At 37.3% G+C, this 25,040-nt stretch overlaps 1 protein-coding gene across 6 annotated transcripts in view; it reads right to left on the bottom strand.

Annotated features, from left to right (window-relative positions):
* Nucleotides 1–3,502: 3,502 nt before the first annotated feature.
* CCDC125 (coiled-coil domain containing 125) overlaps nucleotides 3,503–25,040 on the bottom strand; it is a 32,156-nt gene continuing 10,618 nt past the window's right edge. For 3 of the 6 annotated variants that reach the window (XM_082373836.1, XM_082373837.1, XM_082373840.1), the window contains 9 exons: nucleotides 23,921–24,007; nucleotides 22,927–23,004; nucleotides 22,176–22,261; nucleotides 16,265–16,347; nucleotides 12,088–12,203; nucleotides 9,818–9,925; nucleotides 8,511–8,685; nucleotides 4,815–4,945; nucleotides 3,503–3,970 (listed from right to left, as the gene is read on the bottom strand). In XM_082373836.1, coding sequence (XP_082229962.1) covers nucleotides 3,659–3,970; nucleotides 4,815–4,945; nucleotides 8,511–8,685; nucleotides 9,818–9,925; nucleotides 12,088–12,203; nucleotides 16,265–16,347; nucleotides 22,176–22,261; nucleotides 22,927–23,004; nucleotides 23,921–24,007 — 1,176 coding nt within the window. In that variant the 3' untranslated portion in view covers nucleotides 3,503–3,658. Of the gene's footprint in view, nucleotides 3,971–4,814; nucleotides 4,946–8,510; nucleotides 8,686–9,817; nucleotides 9,926–12,087; nucleotides 12,204–16,264; nucleotides 16,348–22,175; nucleotides 22,262–22,926; nucleotides 23,005–23,891; nucleotides 24,008–25,040 lie in introns of all 6 variants that reach the window. The other 3 variants (XM_082373839.1, XM_082373838.1, XM_082373841.1) reach the window with 3 other exon arrangements.

The following is a 25,040-nucleotide window of genomic DNA, read 5'->3' on the forward strand; positions in this document are numbered from 1 at the left end:
TCTTAAGGCAGTCCACTTGCCTTGTTGCATCTCACTCTCCATCTGCAAACCGGCAACAGTGTCACATCTGTCTGGCTTCCTCATCTGCTGCCAAGAGAGAAAATTCTGCCGTTTTTTTTTTTTTTTTTTTTTTTTTTTTTAAGGACTCACCTGATAAATGATGTCAGCTTACTAAGGGCTTAATTATACATCTTAAAAATCCCTTCATAGCAGTTCCTAGATTAGTGCTTGAATAATCAGGACAGGAATCATGAGAGGGCCATCTTTAGAATTCTGTCACATGGACATTTAGGTTATTTAAAAAGGATTGTTTATATGCACATGCAAGCGTTTCTCTAATGTACATACTTAGAATTGTAATCGTGACGTCATAGTGTGTATTTTCAATTAGTGTTGATATTGCCATATTTCTCCAAAGTAGTTGTATCAGTTTACACCCCCAGCAGCTGTTCAGTAGTTCTTAAAAATGAAGAAGCCCCTTACCTTAAACTGTATACAGAAACTAACTCAAAATATATCAAAGACCTAAACACCAGGCCTAAAACTATAAAAATTCTTAGAAAATAACATAGAGGAAAAGCTTCATGACATCAGATTTGGCAGGGACTTCCTGGATATGATCCCAAAAAGCACAGGCAACAAGAGTAAAAAATAGACCATTTGGACTATATCAAAATTAAAAGCTTGTGTGCATCAAAGGAACATAATCAATAGAATGAAAAGACAACCTATGGAATGAGAGAAAATATTTGCAAATCATGTATCTGATAAGGGGTTCATATCCAGAATATGTGAAGAATATATGTTGTTATAGCTCAACAACAACAAAATCCAAATAAAAAATGGGCAAAGGACTTGAAATAGACATTTCACCAAAGATGATATAGAAATGGCCAAAAAAGCCCATGAAAAGATGCCCAACATCACTAATCATTAGGGAAATGCAAGTCAAAACCACAGTGAGATTACCACCTTATACCTATTAGGATGGCTACTACCAAAAAAACCCAGAAAATAACAAGTGTTAGTGAGCATGTGGAGAAATTGGGACCCTTGTAAACTATTGGTGGGAATGTATAAAAACAGTGCAGCAGCTGTGGGAAACTGTGGTGTTTCCTCAAAAAATTTAAAATGGAATTACCATATGATCCAGCAGCTTCACTTATGAGTATATGCACAAAAAAATTGAATGTGAGATCCCAAATGTATGCATTCGTTAACCTTTATGTAAGAATCTATTTCACTTCATAATCTCTAGCATTCATAATGTTTGGGGTCTTTGCTAATTTGGTATCTCATTCTAATTTACTTTTCTTTGATTTCTACTGTGTTGCTAATCATATATAATCCCTCCTTTGTGAACTGTTGGTTCAGTTTTTTTTTTAATACAATTTTTAAAGGTATTTTCCATTTAGTTATTACAAAATATCGGCTGTATTCCCCATGTTGTACAATACATCTTTGAGCCTATCTCACACCCTATAGTTTGTACCCCCATTCCCCACCCCTATATGAACCCTCCCCCTGCAACCACTAGTTTGTTCTCTGTATTTGTGAGTCTGCTGCTTTGTTGTTAAATTCACTAGTTTGTTGTATTTTTTTAGGTTCTACATACAAGTGATATCATGCAGTATTTGTCTCTGTGATTTATTTCACTTAGCATAATGCCCTCCAAGTCCATCCATGTTGCTGCAAATGGCAAAATTTCGTTCTTTGTTATGACTGAGTAGTATTCCACTGCGTGTATATATATACAACATCTTCTTTATCCATCATCTGTTTATGGACACTTAGGTTGCTTCCATACCTTGGCAATTGTGAATAACGCTGCTGTGAACATTGAGGTGCATGTATCTTTATGAATCAATGATTTTGGTTTTTTTGGATATATACGCAGGAGTGGAATTTTTGGATCATGTGGTAGTTCTATTTTTAGTTTTCTGAGAAACCTTCATACTGTTTTCCACAGTGGCTGCACCGGTTTACATTCCCACCAACAGTGTATAGGGTTCCCTTTTCTCCACACCCTCACCAACATTTGTTATTTGTGTTTTTGATGACAACCATTCTGACAGGTGTGAGGTGATGTCTCATTGTGGTTTTGATTGGCATTTCCCTGATGATTAGCAATGTTGAGCATCTTTTCATGTGCCTGTTGGCCATCTGCATTTCCTCTTTGGAAAAATATCTTTTCAAGACTTCTGCCCATTTTTTAATTGGGTTGTTTGTTTTTTTGATGTTGAGTTGTATGAGCTGTTTATGTATGTTGGACATTAATCCTTTATCATATCATTTGCAAATATTTTCTCCTGTTCAGTAGGTTGTCTTTTCATATTGTTGGTTTCCTTTGCTGTGCAAAAGCTTTTAAGTTTAATTAGGTCCCATTTGTTTATTTTTGCTTTTGTTTCCTTTACTTGAGACTGATTCAGATTCTTTGTCCATTTATCAATTGGAATATAAATTTTATCAATTTATTTGAGTTTGTTTTATATATACACATACTTCTTTCTAGTTTTTATAATTTGATTTTTTTTACACTTCCCACTTTGGTATTATTAAATAATCCCAGATCCTTCCTTTCCCTACCTTTTATGTTAAATTATTATATATACTAGGTGTGTATGGTCTTTATCCGATTCTCATTGACCTGCTGTTACATTGTTTTAAATAATGTAGCTTGTATTACCATCAGGACTTTTTTTTAATTTAATTTTTGTTTTATATTGGAGTATAGTTGATAGGATAATACATTTTAATATCTGGTAACAGTAGATCCTCATTATTCCTTTTTTCAAAATGTATTTGCCAATTTTTCAGCTTTTATTATTAATGCCAACCAGTGCTGTTCCTGTAACACAACTATAAATGGTTTATATTGTTACCTTATTATCCTACTGTTAGCTAGTAGTAATTTCTTTTCACTAGAGATCATTTCACTAGAGATTAGTTTTATAACTGCTGACAAGGTAATGCACTTCCTTTGATATCATTGTGATGCTATTAATATAGTAATATTCCCAAAAGGTATTAAAGATTATTACTATGTAATATTTCTAGAAAGAGAAAATAATTTTAAATGGCCTAAAATTCAGCATCAAAACCAAGAAGTTAATTCAGAGTGGCCTAAATGCCAGAATTCTGCGTAGATCTGGCTACAGAATGTCACCACTCTGACGAAAAGGAAGCTATGAAATAGGTAACTAGCAATGACTTTGAATATATTGCTGCCAAAGTCCCACCATAATAACTTTTTTATTGAAGTGAAGGAAATTATTTTTAAACTTTATATGGCAAATGAAAAATCCAGAAAAACACAAAACCAGATAAATGTATTCCAAAAATTAACATTCAGTCACTCCTGTTGTTGCTTGAGCCAAAGATCTCTATAAGTCAATCTAAATAGTTAATTTTCTTATCAAAATCACTATTTGTTTTTAAGATGTTGGCAAATACTGAAAATTTCAAAAATATAGTAATGAAATATGTCAACACAGAATACTAATAAATTTCTTGTAGAGAACATTTATTTAAGCTGCTTCCCCAAATTTAGAAATACCCGGAAAACATACAACTTCTGAAGATGTAGCAACATTTACATGGTCTGTTTTCAAAGTCTTAATATAAACAGCTCTCAGTTCTAATTTCAACTGGTTTGTCTTCAGTACATGATATTTGATGGCAAAGAATAGGATCTTTTAAGAGTTCTTGTGTAGTTTTGATCTGTTTGAAAGTGCTGAATTGAAAAAATGCAGCCCACAGAATTAAAAATTTGAACACTTGAATGTACAGGATCACGTAAAACAGGGAATTCTGAAGTCTTCTGCCAGGGGTTTTTTAATAATGGAGAATTGTCTTTCATAGGATTTTTTCCTTTATTTTCTTTTGAGGTGGTGCCTTTGTCTTCCAAAGCCCGAGCAAGCATGTAACTAACTTTTCTTTGATGAGCCAAAGCTTCTTCTTTATCATTTAACTGCATGCACAGAAATTAAAAACGTACCAGTTAGTAAATCACAGAGTACAGAGCTATAGTCAGAAGTATTTCATGAAAATGTTCAATCTCCAATCTAAGCCAGTCAGTATGAATAAATCAATTAGGTGTCCACTGATTCCTAAGCATTAATGCTACATGTTACTGAGGATTTTTTTTTAAAGGAAAAATAGAAAACAGCGTTCTTTCTGTTGAAAAATTTTTTAAGTCATCTGAAGAGAGAGGAGAAAGAAGAAAGTATATATTTACATGGTATGTGTGTATATGTGTATATATGTATATATAATACCAACATGTACTTACCTCTGTGAAAGAATGTTGAAGTTATTTATATAAAAATTTTAATATTTTTATATGCAAATAAACTTTAATACTCTTCTATAGATAAGTATGTTCATATAACATGAGTTTCTTTGTATAGTCATCTATGAAATTGAGGATAACAGGACCGATTTCAGGGTTGTGGTAATGATTAAAGGATAGAATGCATGAGGAAGTTCCTTGAACACTTGAAAAATTCCTGAATATATAAGTCTTGTCATGAACTGTATATGTAACTGCAGATGACGGAGATGCCTGGACTTAATTTCAGGGAGCCTCCTCTTTTCAGAGGTGGAGCTTTAAAGCTGCACAGGAAGAACACGGATGGGAGAAGTGGGAAGCATGTGTGGGGTGTTAAAGGAGATGAAGATCATAATTCTGGAAAATGGTACCTGAAATGGGAACAGAGCATAAAAGTCAAGTATAGAGCGATAAAGAGTTGAATTAATAGGAAGGAAAAAGATAAGCTCATCCACAGCCTCTAACAAAAAGCAAAGATACTAACCAAATCTATTAGCATCTTAAAGACTTCCTGAGGATCATGCTGGTCATCAGTACTCTTAGAACTGTTTTCCAAAGGGAGCATACCCAACAGTTTCTGCCCTAAGGTCTTCTTACTCCTTTGTGATGGTAACCCTAAAATGGAACATGAAAATCCAGCTGAGACACAAAAAGACACTCACTGAAGTACTTCCAGAAAAAGGGGTAAGTGTGAACCAAGGCTAATTCATTCCTAAATCAGTCAGGACCTTGTCCTCTTCAGGTGACCTCTAGCACGAGTGAGTCAGGCAGCACAGTGCAGTGGGAAAAGCAGACTTTAGAGCCAGGATGGCAAACGCAGGTGAGAGGCCACAGTGTGAGAACCCAGAGCAGCGCCCTGCCACTCTCATTGCTCAGCAGCTGCCCATGGGAGAATGCAGCCTGTGCTACCTGATAATCTCAGTCTTCCAAAGGAGCCAGCAATCCACATCTGCATGTGAAATCTCCCAGTGTGAAGGTTAGCCACCTGCCCACAATATTTGAGAACACTATTCACTCCCAACAAAACATGTCTGCAGACAGGTGGCCTCTGAACCATGCAAACTCTGCTTTAGAGCCAGAAAGACCTGGACTTGAATCCCCATTTAACCACTTCCTAATGGTATCATGTTGGACAAGTTCTCTGAGCTACATGTCCTCACTTCCAGAATGAGAATAATAGTACCTATGCTCTATTGTTGGGTTGCTGTGCCATTAAATAATAGAGCACGGGCTGGGGGAAGGGAGTGGGCAGTTAGTATTGAATGGGGGTACAGAGTTTGGGAAGATGAAAAAGTTCTGGAGATGGATGGTGGTGATGATTATACAACAATGTGAATGGACTTCTTGTCACTTAAAAATGGTTAAAATGGTAAGTTTTAAGAAAATGGTTCTAAAGAGCCTAGGGGCAGGACATGAATAAAGACACAGACATAGAGAATGGACTTGAGGACACAGGGAGGGGAAAGGGTAAGCTGGGACAAAGTGAGAGAGTGGCATGGACATATATACACTACCAAATGTAAGATAGCTAGTGGGAAGCAGCCGCATAGCACAGGGAGATCAACTCGGTGCTTTGTGACCACCTAGAGGGGTGGGATAGGGAGAGTGGGAGGGAGACGCAAGAGGGAGGAGATATGGGGATATATGTATATGTATAGCTGATTCACTTTGTTATAAAGCAGAAACTAACACACCATTGTAAAGCAATAATACTCCAATAAAGATGTTAAAAAAAATGTACCTACTTAAAAAAGAATGGTAAGTTTTATGCATATTTTATCACAATTAAAAAAAACAAAACAGTTGTGAAAGCACCTAGCCCAGCTACTGACATATCGCTTAAAAGTCCACATCCTGCAATATGTACACTGATACTCTTCTTCATCCATAGAAAGGATGCAATTTGTAGCAGAAAATACAAAATTTATAGATTTATACAAAGCAAGTTTCAAGAATGTTTTTAGAATGCTCTGCAAATGGTCTAATGATCAGATAAAGTCTAAAGGGACAATTCCCTTTCCACCCAATCCTGATAAACCCCAGTGACTGGGCCGCACACCTGACCTTCTTCAATAGCAGCTGTGGCCAAGGGGAAAAGCCAGACAAGCTGACCAGCTCACCAGTTCTGAGAGTGGATGAATCTCTCTATTTTCAAGCTAAAAACAAGGAAACATGCTTATACGCTCTCTCTCGGAACTTGTCTAAGCAGCCGTATCAAGAAGAAAAGTTAACATAGTGTTAACCACAAATAAGAAAATGACCTGTAACAATCATTTTGTACCAGATTATTGAAGTATATTAAAATGAATCAAAGTCTTGTCACTAAGAAACTCACAAAGAGCTACTAAACCTTTTACGGACTTGTAAAGGCTCTTCAGAGATGAACTAGTTATTTTAAATGCTGCTTCCAGTCTCTCTCAGTACCTTAACGGAAAGCAAAGATTGGGAGCTGTACCTCTCAAATCATATTTTCTATGGAAAAGTTCCTGAATTCTGTAAAAAGCTAAGAAAGGCAGGAATTCTGGAATATAAAATGAGTACAAGTGCTGAACTGAATATGAAATCTACCGCTTCTTTCTCCCTACTCTTCTCTCTACCTTCCATCAAAACAAAATCAGATTTTCAAAGGGATTTGACTTCAGTTAACACAAAACACCTAGGCTGCCCTCTAAGAGTATACCTTTGAAAATTTTGCAATCCAGCTCCTATCAAGGGCCTCACTGAAAGAAGAGGTGCTTGAGGAAGATCACCTACACATTTGTTGTTCACGGTAGAACTAGATATTCTTAATGTTTTCCACCAATTCCTCAAAGGCTAAGTACATTGGACTATGTTAGCTTATTCCCCTGGCAAATCACTTACCTTGACATTAAGGTTATACCTTTATCTTTTATCAAGGAATTATTATAGAAAACAGCCACGTAAATACTAATTTTTTATCTATTATAAGTGACTGTTGAGGACTTAGCCATTATATTTGCTCACTGGCCTCCGTAAATCTCATATCAGAAAACACCTTTAGAAGTTAATTTCAGTACAATGTGGAATGCCTGATTAAGAACGAACAAGAGCTGAGGAACATTATTTCCCCCCTTTTGCCCTGACTTCCACCTGACTCTAAATACATAGCTTTTATAATCTGCTTTCACAGTTCTTGTTTACTACTTCTATTTTTATTATCCCTATAAGCTATTTCTTAACACTTCAGCAAAGAGATGGGTAAAGTTTAGTTAATGAAGCTAAAATTCACAACACTTGACCCATATACTAATGCTAATATGCACTGTTTGAAAAGAGATATTTCAAACAAAATTAGGTATCTACTATTAAAAGTTTCATTTTTAATACTATAAGATTCTTATTGGTCCTAAATTAATCTGAAAATGAGAGATACTGGAACTAGGATTATAGATTTTGTCAAAAAAGATTTAGAAACAGGGTCATGTCAGAATTTGAATACTAGAAATTTACACTTCTTAATAAACTTCACTTTAATCTTTCTTGACTGATAAATGGTTTCAAATTGGAATTTTAAATTGGAGCCATATGAAGCCTACTGAATAATACTTACAAATGAAAATTGAGATTGACCATTTAGAGAAACTAAAATTTCTAAAAAACAACAGCTACTTTGTTTATATTGGACAGTCTACATACTTCAATGGCAATTTATTCTCTCATGCCATTTTTATATATTTTGTTTACACTAATACCATAATGACTCCAAAATGGCCATGAACTTTTGATAGGCTTGTGAACCAAAACCAAACCTTAACTTCTGTTTCACTTTTTATAAGAATATTTTATTAATTTGTCCAATTTAAGATTATTCCTCTACTGCTCAATGTCTCCTTCCAAAGTCACACATTTCAATAAAGTTTAATTAGATAGATAAATTTAATGTTGGGTTCCACTGTTGGGTTCTAGTGCTCTTATTATAAATTTTTTCCACTAAAAATCTCTACTAAAAAAGAGATTCTCCTGTTATTTTATGGTTTCATCTGCGTAAGTAACACCCAGTGACTCCTTTTTTCCCATAGTTGTTACATTTTTAGATAAATCCTAACTATATGTGAAATTTCAATTATATTCACCATATTAACTGTGCTTAATCAACTATGATTATAACCAAAAACAACTGAAATTACACCTGATTATTACCATTATAATTCATATTTACCATCATCTTTAAGGTGCTTCCAATTTGTCCCTTTTGTTGCTTTCTTACACATTTTATCCATTTGTGTCAATCTTAGCGCCTGGTCATTTTTCCTCATTAATTGTTGCTCAAATGCAATTCTGAATGCATCTGCCATTATGTAGGCTTCTTCTTTACTCTTCTGCAGAAGTTCCAACTGGTTTTGAAAGAAAGTTTGAGAGGTGTTAGAGGCAAAACCAGAACAATTCTTGCCTGAATGCTGAGTCAGATTAGCAAATGCAGTCTCCCTGCCTAGTAGGAGTCTTCTGCCTGCCCTTGATCTAGTGCATCCACTTAATCTAATTAGTACATGCCATTCTCTTCTGCAGTAGCTGCCCACTCTGAACTAGATTACCAGGAGTTTCTCTTGTGCCTGTCAGTTCCCTGGTAATCCTACTCCTCTTAGACCTCAATATCCTAGATGGGCCTTGTGTATGTCCTGCCCAGCGAGGAAGAAGGGAGGATGCCAATGGCTGCATTTCAGTTCTGCCTTGGGCCATGCCAGAAAATACCACTGAAAACAATTATGAATACCATCTTTCAGATACCTCTCACAGCTGCCTCTGATCTTTGTAATCTTATGCTTTTCCTGATGAATTGCTAATGTTTAGCTGTTTGCTTTCATATATACTCTGAAGACTAAATTCCAAATCTTCAATAAAAACATTTTAAAAATTATGGTCCATACTGTATTTGTTGTGAAAGCCTAATTATAATGGCAGCTATCATTTGATTAAATGCCAGGCATGGCCCTGTGCTAAACATTATATGTCTACCGTTTTTTATTTTTCACAACAACCCTCCAAACTAGTTATCAGCCTCCATTTAACATATGCGTCCAAAACCACAAAGCTGGAAAATGATGGAGCTGAGATTCAAACCTAGGTCTGGCTGGCACAAAGGTTCCTTCCACTGTACCTTGCAGCTTTTCTAATAAGCTTCATGTTTATCTCTCGGCTAATCAGTGTTGCACATACTGGTGATTTTAAGCATGTGTGCCTTTTCCTCTAATATCTAGTAATTTTAGGGCCACATATAGACAAAAGAAATATGAACTTAGGAAATATTAACTAAAACACAAGCAAACAACTTTTCATGGCTGCAATATCGTGCCAAGTAATGTAAACAAAATCCAGTTTATACGTTAATGTTATCATTTAAAACTAAGGATAAGTTCCATAGCCAAAGACTACCAAATTAAGCTAATTATTACATATACTTCCATTTATTCTACTTTGTGTTAATGGAGAAGCAAAACCAAAGCTTTTACTGTTTTGATAACACAATACCTCCTGTTTGACCTGAAGGAGCATTTTCTGAGTAGATGCTGCCAGTCTGGCACAGGTACAGGGGCTCCCTCTGGGACCGTGACAAAGGCAGGCTCCCAGAACTGCAAGCTTTAAATCCAAAAGAATTATCCGTTACTAAGTGTCACATTGCTCAGCCGTACACAAACACGGGGCGCACACACAAACCCATGCACATTTTATTCAAGCACCTAATTCAAAGAAGCTGCAAAGGAAAACAAAAATAGGAAGCTGAGACCATGATTTCAGGACCCAAGGGGAAATGAACTACAAATGAGGAGACTGTTATTACTTGGAACAAAAATACACAGGAATTCTGCATTCCTTCTGCGCACGCTCCGAAACCTTGCACTTGGTACCAGTTTCCTACACTTCCGAGTTCTTGGCAGGAACTAGACCTAACGAAGTGAATATAAACATCCACAATATGGATTTCCTGTGACTGGGTTTGGCCTTGCTACCCAGCGTTCATTACTGTCAGGTCCTGCCAGGAGAGATGCATGCTCAAACGATGAGTGAATTTTAAGGAAAACAATCATCCTGCCACTCCTAAAAAAATGGTCTCTGATCATGTAATAAATTCTTATATATTTCTTGGCTCAGCCACTGTTCTGGAATTGCATATGGCCCTGATCCTTCAAAACCTGTCTTTGGATCACAATGAAGAAACGAGTCCATGTGGGTCACTCCTGGTTGACCACTGTAGCCAGAAGAAAAGTAAGAACTGTTGTACTTTTTTTTAAAACCCATTTTGGCAACTAACCACAAGTTGCTTTCCCAAAATATTCCAACAGCTTCCAATTTAATGGAGGCGGTCTATGTAACATATTGTGCCATATCTTTTAAAGTTTCATGTGGAACATACTATAAAATTATTGTCTAAGCTTCCTGCTGCTATAAATTTCACATGGACTGGCTTAAAGTAGAATCTTATTTTAGAGACTGTTTAGACAGGAAGATTCCACGGTCTCTCTTAATGTAAAGGCTATTTCAGAAAATTCCTTCTCGCATTAATGATAACTGTGAAGTACACAGTGAGCTTTCAGTTGACTCAAGTGTACAAATGGCGGCTATGTGGCAGATTGGTATCTTCCCTTTTCAACTTCCGGCTCCTGATAATTGTCCCTGTGAAAGTTGCCAAAAGCAACTTAAGACCTGGGTAGGGCCAATATAAACATGCAAGGTTTCTGCAAGGACCTCTGCATCCTAATTCTATGTCCTTACCTCAGTGCTCCTTCATCAACTGGCTCAGGGCCCTTCTTCTTGCCTGCCATAAAGTTACTTAGAGCCTACTCAAGATTATAATAAAGCACGCTTTTTCTGAACTTTCTCTCCGTTCAGTTTCTTTTATTTTTCTTTTTTTTGCTATTACACTAGTTTTCCACCCAGGCAGTAGAGCATGGTGATCAAAAGCACAGACTCTAAACTCTACCTGGGTGTAAATCCCAGCTCCACCACTTAGTAGCTTTGTGACTTTGGGCAAATCACTGAACCCTTCTGTGCAAAAATTACCTCATTTGTAAAATAGGGATTTAACTGTACTCACCTTATTTGGTAGTTGTGAGAAATTAAATGTGTTAATCTATGTGAAGCACTTAGAACAGTGCCTGGCACTTACTAAGGACTATGTATTTGCTATTATTAGTAGTAGTTGCTTTATTTGAAGTTCTATAATAAGTGAATGGCTACCCCTTCTCACTCCACTGGTAGGCTCATTTCTCATGAGTCCCCAGGACACTTGTAAGACCTTTCACACCTCAGTAAGCAATTAGCAATGCATCAGCAGATCTTTGTCCTGGACCTGGCTCAACCCCAGAGTGACTGCATCACTTTGGGAAAGTAACTAAAACTATCTGAGCCTGAGTTTCCTCATCTGTAAAATGGGGATAATACCTGCTTTGCAGCCCTCACAAGACCATTACCAAGATCAGATTAAAAAATGTGTGGGAAAGTACTCTGATGCTGTAAGCCTCTACCCAGGGAAGATACTACTAACATACTTTCTGCTAAAGCTGTAGAAAAAGGAAATAAAAGGGACAGGAAGTGGCTAGCACATCCCCTAATGTCCAAGAATGCTGTACCTGAAAGGTATGGTACCAGCAAGGCTGAAGAGTGGACCTCGGCCTCTCTCACCCTCAGTCTCAAATTGCTAAGTATGGTTCTATCCTAGAAGTGGAGCTGATGGCGACAGCAGAAAGAAAATGGAAGTGGAAAATTTCCCTCCTACTAAACTTTCATACCTGCTTACCTACCTCAAGACCTGAAACCTCGGTAAAGCCACTTGTGTCCTGGCACATGTTTTCCTGAGCCATCTTCTGCTGTTTGATATCAAGCAGGGCGAGGGCCTCCAAATACTGTTGATTCAAAACTAGGAAGGGCCATGTAAGAAAGTGTTAGGAGGTCTAACCCCAGCCTCACCTAATCCAGTTAAACCAACACCACATACTCACTTCTAAGCAAGGGATATACAACTACCCACAAAATCTGTCTCCAACCAGAAAATCTGATAGAATAGTGGGTATCAAGTGAGTTAACACTAGATAAAATGTTATTTTTAATGTGGAAATAACTTTGCAACCAAAGTCTGGTCTTCATTTGCTCAAAGAAAATTTGTAGGATTTTCAAAAAGAGAACATACAAAGGCTAATTATCCACACTGTGAGACGATCAGATGATGAAATCTCATATATTGTATTAATGTCAACTGTACCAGCTCTCCAAACTCTATCAGACTTTTCTTTTAGTTAAGAGTTTTCACAAGAGGCTCTCAACCCAAATATTTAGAACAAGAGGGGTCCTGCTATTTACTGGAAAGCAGAATAACAGTAACTTTCCCTCTCTTCTTGTAGGGTGGAAGGATAGGGAGGAAGGGACAGGAGTAGTGGTTATGAGCAACTTCTGTCCTGGCACCAACATAACAAGGGGGAAATCACTATCTGCTCAAATCACTGGTGTGGAGAAGCATATCTGTGTGTGCAGTTCTCACCCAGGGCATTGCCACAGTTCACTTACTACACTATGTAAAGTGCCGCTCTCAGGCCCATGACCTGACGGAGCACTCATTTTACGCCTTTCAAGCCACCACTTTAAAATAGTTTCTGCTGGGAATTCCCTGGCAGTCCAGTGGTTAGGGCTCCGGGCTCTCACTGCCAGGGGCCCAGGTTTGATCCCTGGTCAGGGAACTAAGATCCCACATGCCACATGGTGTGGCCAAAAAAAAGATTTCTAAAAAGTTGGTACCACCTTAATACTCTTTCATTAACTTTTGTCATATAGTGACTCATTATATAAAAGATATGCTCTGTGTGTGTGTGTATATGCACATCTATAAATTTCAAGTTCTTAATGAGTCAAATAATATTTTGAAAAATATTTGTATTAGTGACAAAGTCACAGAAGACACTTTTATGAGAAAAAATTATGTTGAATAACTATACAATTTTATACTTTTCCTACTAGATTCCCAATAAACATACACCTACTCAGGTTCCTCAAACATCAGGTGCTCTACCATTTTGTTTACACTGAGTATAAAAGCTAAAGGATAAAGGGAGAATCAGGAGAAACTGCTTAATGGGTATAAGGTTTTATTTTGTAGTCATGGAAACGTTTTAGAACTAGATGTTTGTGTTATGAATTGTTCACTTTTAAATGGTTAATTTTAAGTTATGTGAATTTCACCTCAAATTTTTTTTTAATTCGAAAACCTAACTGATCAAACCCACAGCCAACATCGTTCTCAATGGTGAAAAACTGAAACCATTTCCTCTAAGGTCAGGAACAAGACAAGCCCACTCTCACCACTATTACTCAACATAGTTTTGGAAGTTGTAGCCACAGCAATCAGAGAAGAAAAAGAAATAAAAGGAATCCAAATCAGAAAAGAAGTAAACTGTCACTGTTTGCAGATGACATGACACTATACATAGAGAATCCTAAAGATGCTACCAGAAAACTACTAGAGCTAATCAATGAATTTGGTAGAGTAGCAGGATACAAAATTAATGCACAGAAACCTCTTGCATTCCTATACACTAATGATGAAAAATCTGAAAGAGAAATTAAGGAAACACTCCCATTTACCATTGCAACAAAAAGAATAAAATACCCAGGAATAAACCTACCTAAGGAGACAAAAGCCCTGTATGCAGAAAACTATAAGACACTGATGAAAGAAATTAAAGATAATACAAACAGATGGAGAGATACACCATGTTCTTGGATTGGAAGAATCAACATGGTGAAAATGACTATACTACCCAAAGCAATCTACAGATTCAATGCAATCCCTATCAAACTACCAGTGGCATTTTTCACAGAACTAAAACAAAAAATTGCACAATTTGTATGGAAACACAAAAGACCCCAAATAGCCAAAGCAATCTTGAGAAACAAAAACAGAGCTGGGGGAATCAGGCTCCCTGACTTCAGACTATACTACAAAGTTACAGTAATCAAGACACTATGGTACTGGCACAAAAACAGAAATATAGATCAATGGAACAGGACAGAAAGCCCAGAGATAAACCCATGCACATATGGTCACCTTATCTTTGATAAGGAGGCAAGAGTATACAATGGAGAAAAGACAGCCTCTTCAATAAGTGGTGCTGGGAAAACTGGACAGCTACATGTAAAAGAATGAAATTAGAACACTTCCTAACACCATACACAAAAATAAACTCAAAATGGATTAAAGACCTAAATGTAAGGCCAGACACTATAAAACTCTTAGAGGAAAACACAGGCAGAATGCTCTGACATAAGTCGCAGCAAGATCCTTTTTGACCCACCTCCTAGAGAAATGGAAATAAGCATAAACAAATGGGACCTAATGAAACTTAAAAGCTTTTGCACAGCAAAGGAAACCACAAACAAGACAAAAAGGCAACCCTCAGAATGCGAGAAAGTATTTACAAACAAAGCAACTGACAAAGGATTAATTTCCAAAAAATATACAAGCAGCTCATGCAGCTCAATATCAAAAAAACAAACAACCTGGACTTCCCTGGTGATGCAGTGGTTAAGAATCTGCCTGCCAATGCAGGGGACATGGGTTTGATCCCTGGGCCGGGAAGATCCCACATGCCACGGAGCAACTAAGCCCGTGCGCCACAACTACTGAGCCTGTGCTCTAGAATCCACGAGCCACAACTACTGAGCCCGCGCGCCTAGAGCCCATGCTCCGCAACAAGAGAAGCCACTGCAAGTGACAAGCCCGTGCACTGCAACAAAGACCCAATGCAGCCAAATTAATTAATTAATTAATTAATTTTTTAAAAAAAATCCAAAAATGGGCAGAAGACCTAGATAGACATTTCTCCAAAGAAGATATAGATTGCCAACAAACACATGAAAGGATGCTCAACATCACTAATCATTAGAGAAATGCAAGTCAAAACTACAATGAGGTATCACCTCACACCAGTCAGAATGGCCATCATCAAAAAATCTACAAACAATAAATACTGAAGAGGGTGTGGAGAAAAGGGAACCCTCTTGCACTGTTGGTGGGAATGTAAATTGATACAGCCACTATGGAGAACAGTATGGAGGTTCCTTAAAAAACTAAAAGTAGAACTACCAGATGACCCAGCAATCCCACTACTGGGCATATATCCTGAGAAAACCATAATTCAAAAAGAGTCATGTACCACAATGTTCATTGCAGCTCTATCTACAACAGCCAGGACATGGAAGCAACCTAAGTATCCTTCGACAGATGAATGGATAAAGATGTGGCACATATATACAATGGAGTATTACTCAGCCATAAAAAGAAATGAAATTGAGTTATTTGTAGTGAGGTGGATGGACCTAGAGTCTGTCATACAGAGTGAAGTCAGTTAGAAAGAGAAAAACAAATACCGTATACTAATACATATGTATGGAATCTAAAAAAAAAAAATAGTTCTGATGAACCTAGGGGCAGGACAGGAATAAAGACACAGACATAAGAGCATGGACTTGAAGACACGGGGAGGGAGAAGGGTAAGCTGGGGCGAAGTGAGAGAGTGGCATGGACATATATACACTACCAAATGTAAAACAGATAGCTAGTGGGAAGCAGCTGCACAGCACAGTGAGATCAGCTCGGTGCTTTGCAACCACCTAGAGGGGTGGGATAAGGAGGGTGGGAGGGAGATGCAAGAGGGAGAGGATATGGGGATATATGTATACATATAGCTGATTCACTTTGTTATACAGTAGAAACGAACACAACATTGTAAAGCAATTATACTCCAATAAAGATGTTAAAAAAAAAAACCTAACTGATGCACTTCTTCTCTTTTATCCTTAAAATATGTTACTTCAAAATATTAGCACTTTGTCTATTGATATTGTGTTCTTAACATAGGACATTCTATATAAAACTGATCTTTTAACATAGTATTTTTAAAGAATTATCAAAAATACCACTCTACTTACTTGTATTTTTAGACTTGAGCATTTTAATTTCCTCTGTTTTCAGTTTCAAAGTTTCTTTGAGGACTGCATTTTCACAGTTTAGCCTGGAAAAAAGTACCCCCTAAATAACTAAAACATTAATACTTTGTAGGTGAATGAGAACATTTAATCCCATAATTAGAACACGAAAACCCTAATATAATTTTTCTTATATCAAAACAGTCTAGAATTTATATATGTAATAAAATAAAAATTTAAAGGAGTGTGGTTAGACTTTGAACTTACTCTTAACCCTTCTGTATACTCAGCTGAGAAAGTATCAGAACAAGAAATACCTCTAAGTCATCTATTTTGAACACTCATTCTCTTTACTAAAGTTTCAGTCAAGTTAATAACCATTTGAACACCAACTACATGCTTAGGCCACCTTCCAAAATTTGCATAAAAAGATACATAGGGAGGTACAAACTTCCAGTTGTAAAATAAGTAAGTCCTGGGGACGCAATGTACAGCATGAAGACTGTAGCTAACAATTATTGTACAGTATTTGAAAGCTGCTAAGAGAGTAGACCTTAAAAGTTCTCAACATAAGAAAAAAACTGTAATGATGTACGGCAATGAATGTTAACTAGATTTATTGTGATGATCATTTTGCAACATATACAAATATCAAATCATTATATTGTATACCTGAAACTAATACACTGTTATATGTCAATTATACCTCAATTTAAGAAAAAGATACATAGGGAGCTTTATCTATTGAATGAAAATTGGAATTACTTACAAGAGTTCCTAAATTGCCCAGCATCAGGACTTCCCTGGTGGCACGGTGGTTAAGAATCCGCCTGCCAATGCAGGGGACACGTTCGAGCCCTGGTCCGGGAAGATCCCACATGCCACAGAGCAACTAAGCCCACAAGCCACAGCTACTGAGTCCGCGTGCCACAACTAGTGAGCCCGCGTACCACAACTACTGAAGCCTGCGTGCCTGGAGCCCATTCTCCGCAACAAGAAAAGGCACCATAATGAGAAATGAGAAGCGTGAGCACCACAACGAAGAGTAGCCCCCACTCGCCGCGACTAGAGAAAGCCCGCATGCAGCAACGAAGACCCAACGCAGCCAAAAATAAGTAAATAAATAAATTTATTTTTAAAATAAATAAATAAATAAATTTGTTTTAAAAAATAAATAAATAGCCCAGTATCAGAGGCTTAAAAAATTGCGCTTTTGTAATTAAAAAGTCGCCAGATCACCTGGTCTAATTTATAACTTTAAATAAAATACCTATCAAAACGTGATATTCCTAGGGAATATTACATGCTGTGCTTGGGACAGGCCTCATATCATTAAAACAGTGGTCATGAAGTTAAAGTTTCTCAATTAAAAGTGAAATGTGGTTCACATCACAAGAAAAAAAAATTCTGTAACCATGTATGGTGACGGATGTTGACTGTATTGTGGTGAACATTTTGTGATATGTACAGGTGTTGAGTCATTGTGTTGTACACCTGAACTAATGTAATATGTCAGTTATATCTAAAAAACAAGAAATGTAAATCTAAGACATTCCCTTTCCATGAATTACCTACAAATTAATAAAACGTGAAATCAGTTTCTCAAGCAATGTCTATAGCCCTTGAGGAATAAAGCACTTTTTTTTTCCTTTATAAATTTATTTATTTATTTATTTATTTTTGGCTGCGTTGGGTCTTCATTGCTGTGCGCGGGCTTTCTCTAGTTGTGGCAAGCGGGGGCTACTCTTGGTTGCGGTGCACGGGCTTCTCATTGTGGTGGCTTCTCTTGTTGTGGAGCATGGACTCTAGGCATGCGGGCTTCAGCAGTTGTGGCTCGTGGGCTCTAGAGCGCAGGCTCAGTAGTTGTGGCGCATGGGCTTAGTTGCTCCACGCATGTGGGATCTTCCCGGACCAGGGCTCAAACCCGTGTCCCCTGCATTGGCAGGTGGATTCTTAACCACTGTGCCACCAGGGAAGTCCTAAAGCACCTTTCTTAGCACAACCTCTTCCTAGGACTCTAGGTCTGTGATTCTCAAACTGAACTCTGAATAATTCTAAGCTTATGAGGACGTTCAGATGCTCACAAACATTTTATGAGATGCATGCAAACTACTTTATAAATTAATTTTAAAAAACAACCTACTCAGGGACTTCCCTGGTGGTCCAGTGGTTAAGACTCCACGCTCCCAATGCAGGAGGCCAAGGTTTGATCCCTGGTCAGGGAACTAGATTCCACGTGCCAAAACTAAGAGCCTGCATGCCACAACTAAAGATCCTGCATGCCGCAATGAAGGTCTCATATGCTGCAACTAAGACCCGGCCTAGCTAAATAAATAAATAAACATTTTTAAAAACCAAAAAACCAAAAACAAATCACAACCTACTCAGTCAAATGCATTAACTTTGCTGTCTGATTAACTATTTTTGTGCAGACCTCACTATAAAGCATCCTCTGCCAGTTCTGCCTAACTGAAGAGCATCCTAAGAGATAACCTGTTGACCAAGTATAAATCTGTGTATGTGAATCCGAATTTTCTGGGTTCTGTGCAGCCAAAACAAAATACAAAAAAAAAAACTGGGTAAACAACACTATCACATTGGCAAATATCAAAACGTATGACATATTCTCTTGATGAGGCTATGGGGAAACAAGCACTCTCATGAGTTACCGTTAGGAATGCAAATTGGTACAAGCCTCATAGAGGGGAATTAGGCAACGTCTAATAAGTCTACATATGTATCTACCTTTTGACCCAGCAATTCTACTTCTAAGAATTTACCTTGAAAATACATCTCCAGCAACACAAAAGTATATGTCAAGGCTATTTATTGCAGCATTGTTTATAACAGCAAAATAATGGAAACAATCTAAGTGCCTATATATAGGAGAGTGGTTGAGTAACTATTTCACAGCCACACAATAGAGTGATTTCCAGGATATATCATTAAACAGAAAAAGCACAAAAGAGTATCTACAGTAAACTATCTTTGATGTAAGAAAGAAGGGGAAATAAGAAAACATACATATACCTGCCTATTTGTGTAAACAGAAACAGAGGAAGGATAAATCAAAAAATAGTAAGATTGATTATGTACAGATAGTGAAGGGAAGGAGGAATGGCAGGACATTGGGAATGGGGTAGAGGGGCGAAGGACATTTCTCTGAATGTACCTGTCTGAATACTTCTGACTGTTGGAAGCATGTCAATGTTTCACAAAGTCAAAAGTAGACAAACAAAATAAATAAGTAAATTAATAAGGATAGTGAAAAACTCTAAAACAGAATACAAATGGAAACAAATGAACTTAAATGAAGAGAATAACCATACTGAAGATAAGAAAGAGGAAACTAACCAAGTAAGTTTTAAACACTGTATTTTGACCATATACCTTCAGGCTAAAAACAAAACTGTAAACAAATATGGAACTCTAGTTAATGGGTTTGATTTTACAATGGTATGTATTAGCAGTTCTAAAGTTACCTTCTGTATAGTCTATGATGGAACAAATAAGTAAACATACAGGATAACAGGAGCCAGGTTTCTCCTTGTGGGACTTACAAATGCAGAGAGGGGCAAGGCTAAGATGAACCCTGTGGTGGTGCTCTGCAATTGGAGATATGAGTATGATCTCATTGATATGTGACAGATACATACATACATAAATGATAAAGAGACAGGTAGATAGATGATAAATCGATGACACAGACAGACAGATAGATAGATGCATATATATGTGTGTCTGCATCTGTGTATTTTCCAACTCTGTCCTCTGAGAGGAACTCCACGCAGTGAACCCTCAGTAGTACTGAGCACACCTAGCACTCAGATCTTGATTTCTAAACACCATTCCCCATTAAAAGGAACTGCTGCTCCTTGAAGAAATACCTAATATTGTAGGCATACTGGCCTAGAATATCTTGTACCAGAACGCAAGAAAGTGCTCAAAGAAAAAGAGATGTCAAAAAGTCACAGGAAGGACTTCCCTGGTGGCACAGTGGTTTAGAATCCGCCTGCCAATGCAGGGGACACGGGTTCAATCCCTGGTTCGGGAAGATCTCACATGCCACAGCTAAGCCCGTGCACCACAACTACTGAAGCCTGCGTGCCTAGAGCCCGTGCTTTGCAACAAGAGAAGCCACCACAATGAGAAGCCCGTGCACCACAACAAGGAGTAGCCCCCGCTCACTGCAACTAGAGAAAGCCCACAGGCAGCAACAAAAACCAACGCAGCCAAAAATAATTAAATAAATAAATTTATTTAAAAAAAAAAAAAAAAAGCCACAGGAACACCTGTGCTTGATGGGGCTCCCACTGACCGAAGTTGGAAAATTTTAAACATCAAAAGAAATTATGGTAGTAATAGCTTTTAACCCACTGAATAATACAAGAATCCCTGAATCTGTATTGGTATAAACAAACAAACAAGAAGGAAAAACTCTTTTTTACAGTAAAATGCCAGCATACAAATGTAGAAGGAATAAGGGAATTAGAAAATTACCATTTGGCAACCATTGTAGTAATAATTGCTTCAGGTAGAATATCAGTGGATATAAAAACGAGTGGGTGAAAAGTCTGATGAGTCACATATATTTACATAATTTTCAAGTATCTCTCCACAAGATGCTTATTAATTACAAGGGGAAAAATAGTGACTTAATCGTGCAGAATGAGGGCAGACACCATACCTTAACCAAGTGATCAAGATTCACATCCTAGGAATAGGACAAATCAGCATCACATGCCTCCTGATATGATGCACTAAGAATACATTGTTTCAGTGGTAATATTGCCCAAAATGCATAACCCAATTCAATCCAGAAGCATCAGATACCCTCATTGTAGGATATTCTATAAAATAATGGGCCTGTCCGCCTCAAAACAATGTAAAGGTTATAAAAGATAAACACTGAAGAACTGTTTCAGATTAAAGGAGACTAAAATTTAGACGTGACAACCAAATGCAACTTGTGGTTCTGGATTGGTCCTGAACAGGGGAAATTGTTTTTTCTCTTTTGCTCTGAGAACATTATTAAGATAGCTGGTAATATAAAGAAGGTCTGCACATTAAATAATAGTATTGGGTTAAGGTCTTGATTTTTATAACTTTATTATGGTTATAAATAAGAACGTCCCTTTTAAAAAAAAATACAAACTAAAGTATTTAGAGTAATGGGACCCTATATATGCAAAATGGTTCAGAAAATATTACCTCTATATTTATGTATTTAACTACAAAGAGAGAGAAAGAAAGGAAAAAAGAATGATAAAGTAAATGTGGTAAAGAGTTAAAATTTGGAGAATCTTGGTGAAAGATATACAGGAGTTGTTCTATTCTTAAAACTTTTCTGTAAGTCTTCAATTATCTCAAATTAAAAGTTAAGAAGTAATAAATTTAAAAATTAGGTACTAAAGCCACCTATAACCCCAGATACCAAAACAATTTCTCAGTGATTAAATTATAGCATATTCATAAGGTCAAAGTTATTAAATAAATTCACACTAATACAAGAGTTGCTCAAAAGACTTTGCAAAAACAGTACAAGGCTAAAATAACTTGGGAAACATGGCTCTTAAACTGTATTTTAATATACAGTTTATACTAGTTTTTAAAGAAAGAAAATTAACAGTAACGGTAAAATATGGAACTGGTAAGTGGGTAAGCAATATGAATCTTATTTTATTTTATTTATTTTTTGGCTGTGCCACGTGGTTTGCAGGATCTTAGCTCCCCGACCAGGGATTGAACCCGGGCCATGGCGATGAAAGCACCAAGTCCTAACCACTGGACAACCAGGGAATTCCCTGAATTTTATACTTAGTGTGCTCAAAAAAGAAGAAAGCCTAAGCTACATTTGAATTATACACAGTTTAAAAATTTCCAAAGAAAAATTATGGAATAATAATATACAAACCTGTCATATTTTTGGATCCAAGATTCCTCTATATTTTTAAATCTATTGCGATCAAATTCTATTTCCCACTGCAAGGCATTTATTTCCTATAGAAAAAAATTAGCACTTTCAAGGAAATTACTACAAATAAATCATTTCATGACTTATGAATATCTGAAATAAATCATTTAGTCACTTCACAGAAATAGGTTAAAGACGAAAAACTAATTACTGCTCAAAAAGAGTCTATGACATTTGTAAACACATATGACATGCCTCTTTAGCACTCAAAAAGCTTTGCTGAAGTTTACTTATTATAGGGAACATTTCAAATTTGCTGGCCTGAACCTAGATTTCTCGCTGCCCACAACCCATGCAGACCCCAACATATACTCCTGGAAGTCTGAGCCCAGGACACTCCCACCAAGGGAGAGTAAAACAGGAATAGGAATATGACCATCTAGGGTGATTCCTAACCACCTTTTTAGTGAAGATGAGATGGTCAGAAAGAGGCAGGCTCTGCAGGGCAAGCAGAAGAAGAAAAATAGGAAAAGAAAAACAGGAAGTGTCAATTTGGCAGGCTTAGCCCATGTGACAATCTGTTTTGGATTATAAGCTCCAAAAGGGAAGGGACTGCATGAAGTTGAAGTACACCTAGCAGAGGGTATGCACAAATGACATATCCACTGGTATGGTGATTTTTAAGGGAATTCTGTTTGAAAGCTTATTGAATTGAACAAGTCCACACTATACACTATATGTGGTCAAATACCTTCTCCAAGGATCTCTTTTGTTCCACAGTTTTTTGAAGCACTGCCTGGGTATGACTTGTGGCTTTGCCAAATATTGCCTAAGAAAAATAAAGATTGTATCAGTATAAATTAAATTTCCAATCACCCTTATATGCAAGGTGAAGTTCACATTTTTATTTTAAGACAGTAGAAAATTACCTTGAGATGAGATTCCCACAGAGACCTTTTGTATAGTTTGATAGTTCAAAAGTCAGAAGATCTTGGTTTGGTTCTTTCCCAATGAACATGAGAATGAATGAATGGATTTTGCACACAAAGACATGTACATGAACATTCATAGCAGTATTATTCATAATAGCCCAAAATAGCTATCAACTGGTAAATGGATAAACAAAATGTGGCATATCTATATAATGGAATATTATTTGGCAATAAAAAAGGAAGAAAGCACTGACACATGCTACAACATGCATGAACCTTAAAAATATGCTAACTAGAAGAATCCAGAGGCAAAAGAATCTAGACATATACTGTATGATTCTATTTATGAAATAGAAAAGGCTGGGGATGGGAATGGGAATAACTGCTAATGGGTAAGAGGTTCCTTTTTTGGGGTGATGGAAATGTTCTAAGTTAAGTTGTGATGATAGTTACACAATTCTAAGTTTAGTAAAAATAAATTGTATGCTTAAAACGAGAGAAATTCATGACGTTAAGTTGCATCTTAATAAAGCTGTTTTAAAAATCTATAGCTCAAAAAAAAAAAAAAACTATATTAAACACTAATGCTTTTATTTTAAAAGCTAAAACCAGGGAGTTCCCTGGTGGTCTAGTGGTTAGGATTCGGCACTTTCACTGCCATGGCCCGGGTTCAATCCCTGGTTGGGGAACTGAGATCCGGCAAGCCGCGCAGCATGGCCAAAAATATAAAAATAAAATTAAATTAAAAAGATAAAACCATACTACCTATCATTGGAATGTGTACCTGATGAAAGTGTAAAAGTAACTTCTTACATTGCTTTGAAGAATTCTCAATGCTTCCTCTTTACCTTCAAGTTGTCTTTGAGATGCCTCAAGTTCAGTTTTCAAAATTTCTACCTCCTGAGGAGAAAAACACAATTAGTCTTCCTATCTGCGAGATATGCAACCCCAAATGATCAGTTTAGACAGTTTACATTTAAGCTCAACATTCACTTTGACTCAAAGTGCTCTGACCTTACAAAATGAGGTTGGAAATTCCTCCAGGCTTTATAAGTGGACCAGAGAGGCTAAAACTGAGATGCTCGCTGTCAGGTGCCAGTTATGACTAAAAGCCCAAATCTTTTGCTTTTACCCATCTAGGCCACACACACAGTTAATAATTTGGAGAAAAAGCTTTAGACCACATAAAATAAGAACATGATCGGCTACACAGCTACAGTAGCTATTATGGGTAGAACTGTGCCCCCCACCCCAAAAGATATGTTCAAGTCCTAACCCCTGGTACCATAAATTCGACCTTATTTGGAAATAGGGCCTTTGCAGATGTAATTAATGTCATACTAGATTAGAGTAGGCCTCAATCCAATGACTGGTGTGACGCAGCTACAAGCCAAAGGTTGTTGGCGGCAACCACCAGAAGCTAGGAGGTGGCAAAGGATTCTCCTGTAGACCCTTCAGAGGGAACACAGCCCACCCACACCTTGATTTCAGACCTCTAGCTTCCATAGCTGAGAGAGAATCGATCTGCTCTTTTAAGACACCAGTTTGTCAGGGCAGCCCTAGGAAACTAGTAGAGTAGCGATCACCAGAAGAGACACAAATGCACACTAAGGGACTTCCCTGGAGGTCCAGTGGTTAAGACCCCATGCGTCCACTGCAGGGGGCCTGAGGTTTGATCTCTGGTCGGGAAACTAAGATCCCACATGCTGCGGCCAAAAAAACCCAAAAAAACAAACAAACAAAAAAACAAATGCACACTAAGATGGGCTTTCTGTTCCTGAAAGGACAAGCACCCTCATAGAAACTCCAACTCCCAGCAAGATGGATGGCCTCCTCAGACCATCTGGGGTACTTTCTAGTCCTCTGACTTCAAAGAGGTTAAATTAAGTCAGGTTATTCCAAGTCACACATACTGGGAAGACAGATGGAAGGG

Source organism: Balaenoptera borealis, assembly GCF_965194805.1.
Source record: "Balaenoptera borealis genome assembly, chromosome: 2".
In the NCBI taxonomy this organism is placed as follows: domain Eukaryota; kingdom Metazoa; phylum Chordata; class Mammalia; order Artiodactyla; family Balaenopteridae; genus Balaenoptera; species Balaenoptera borealis.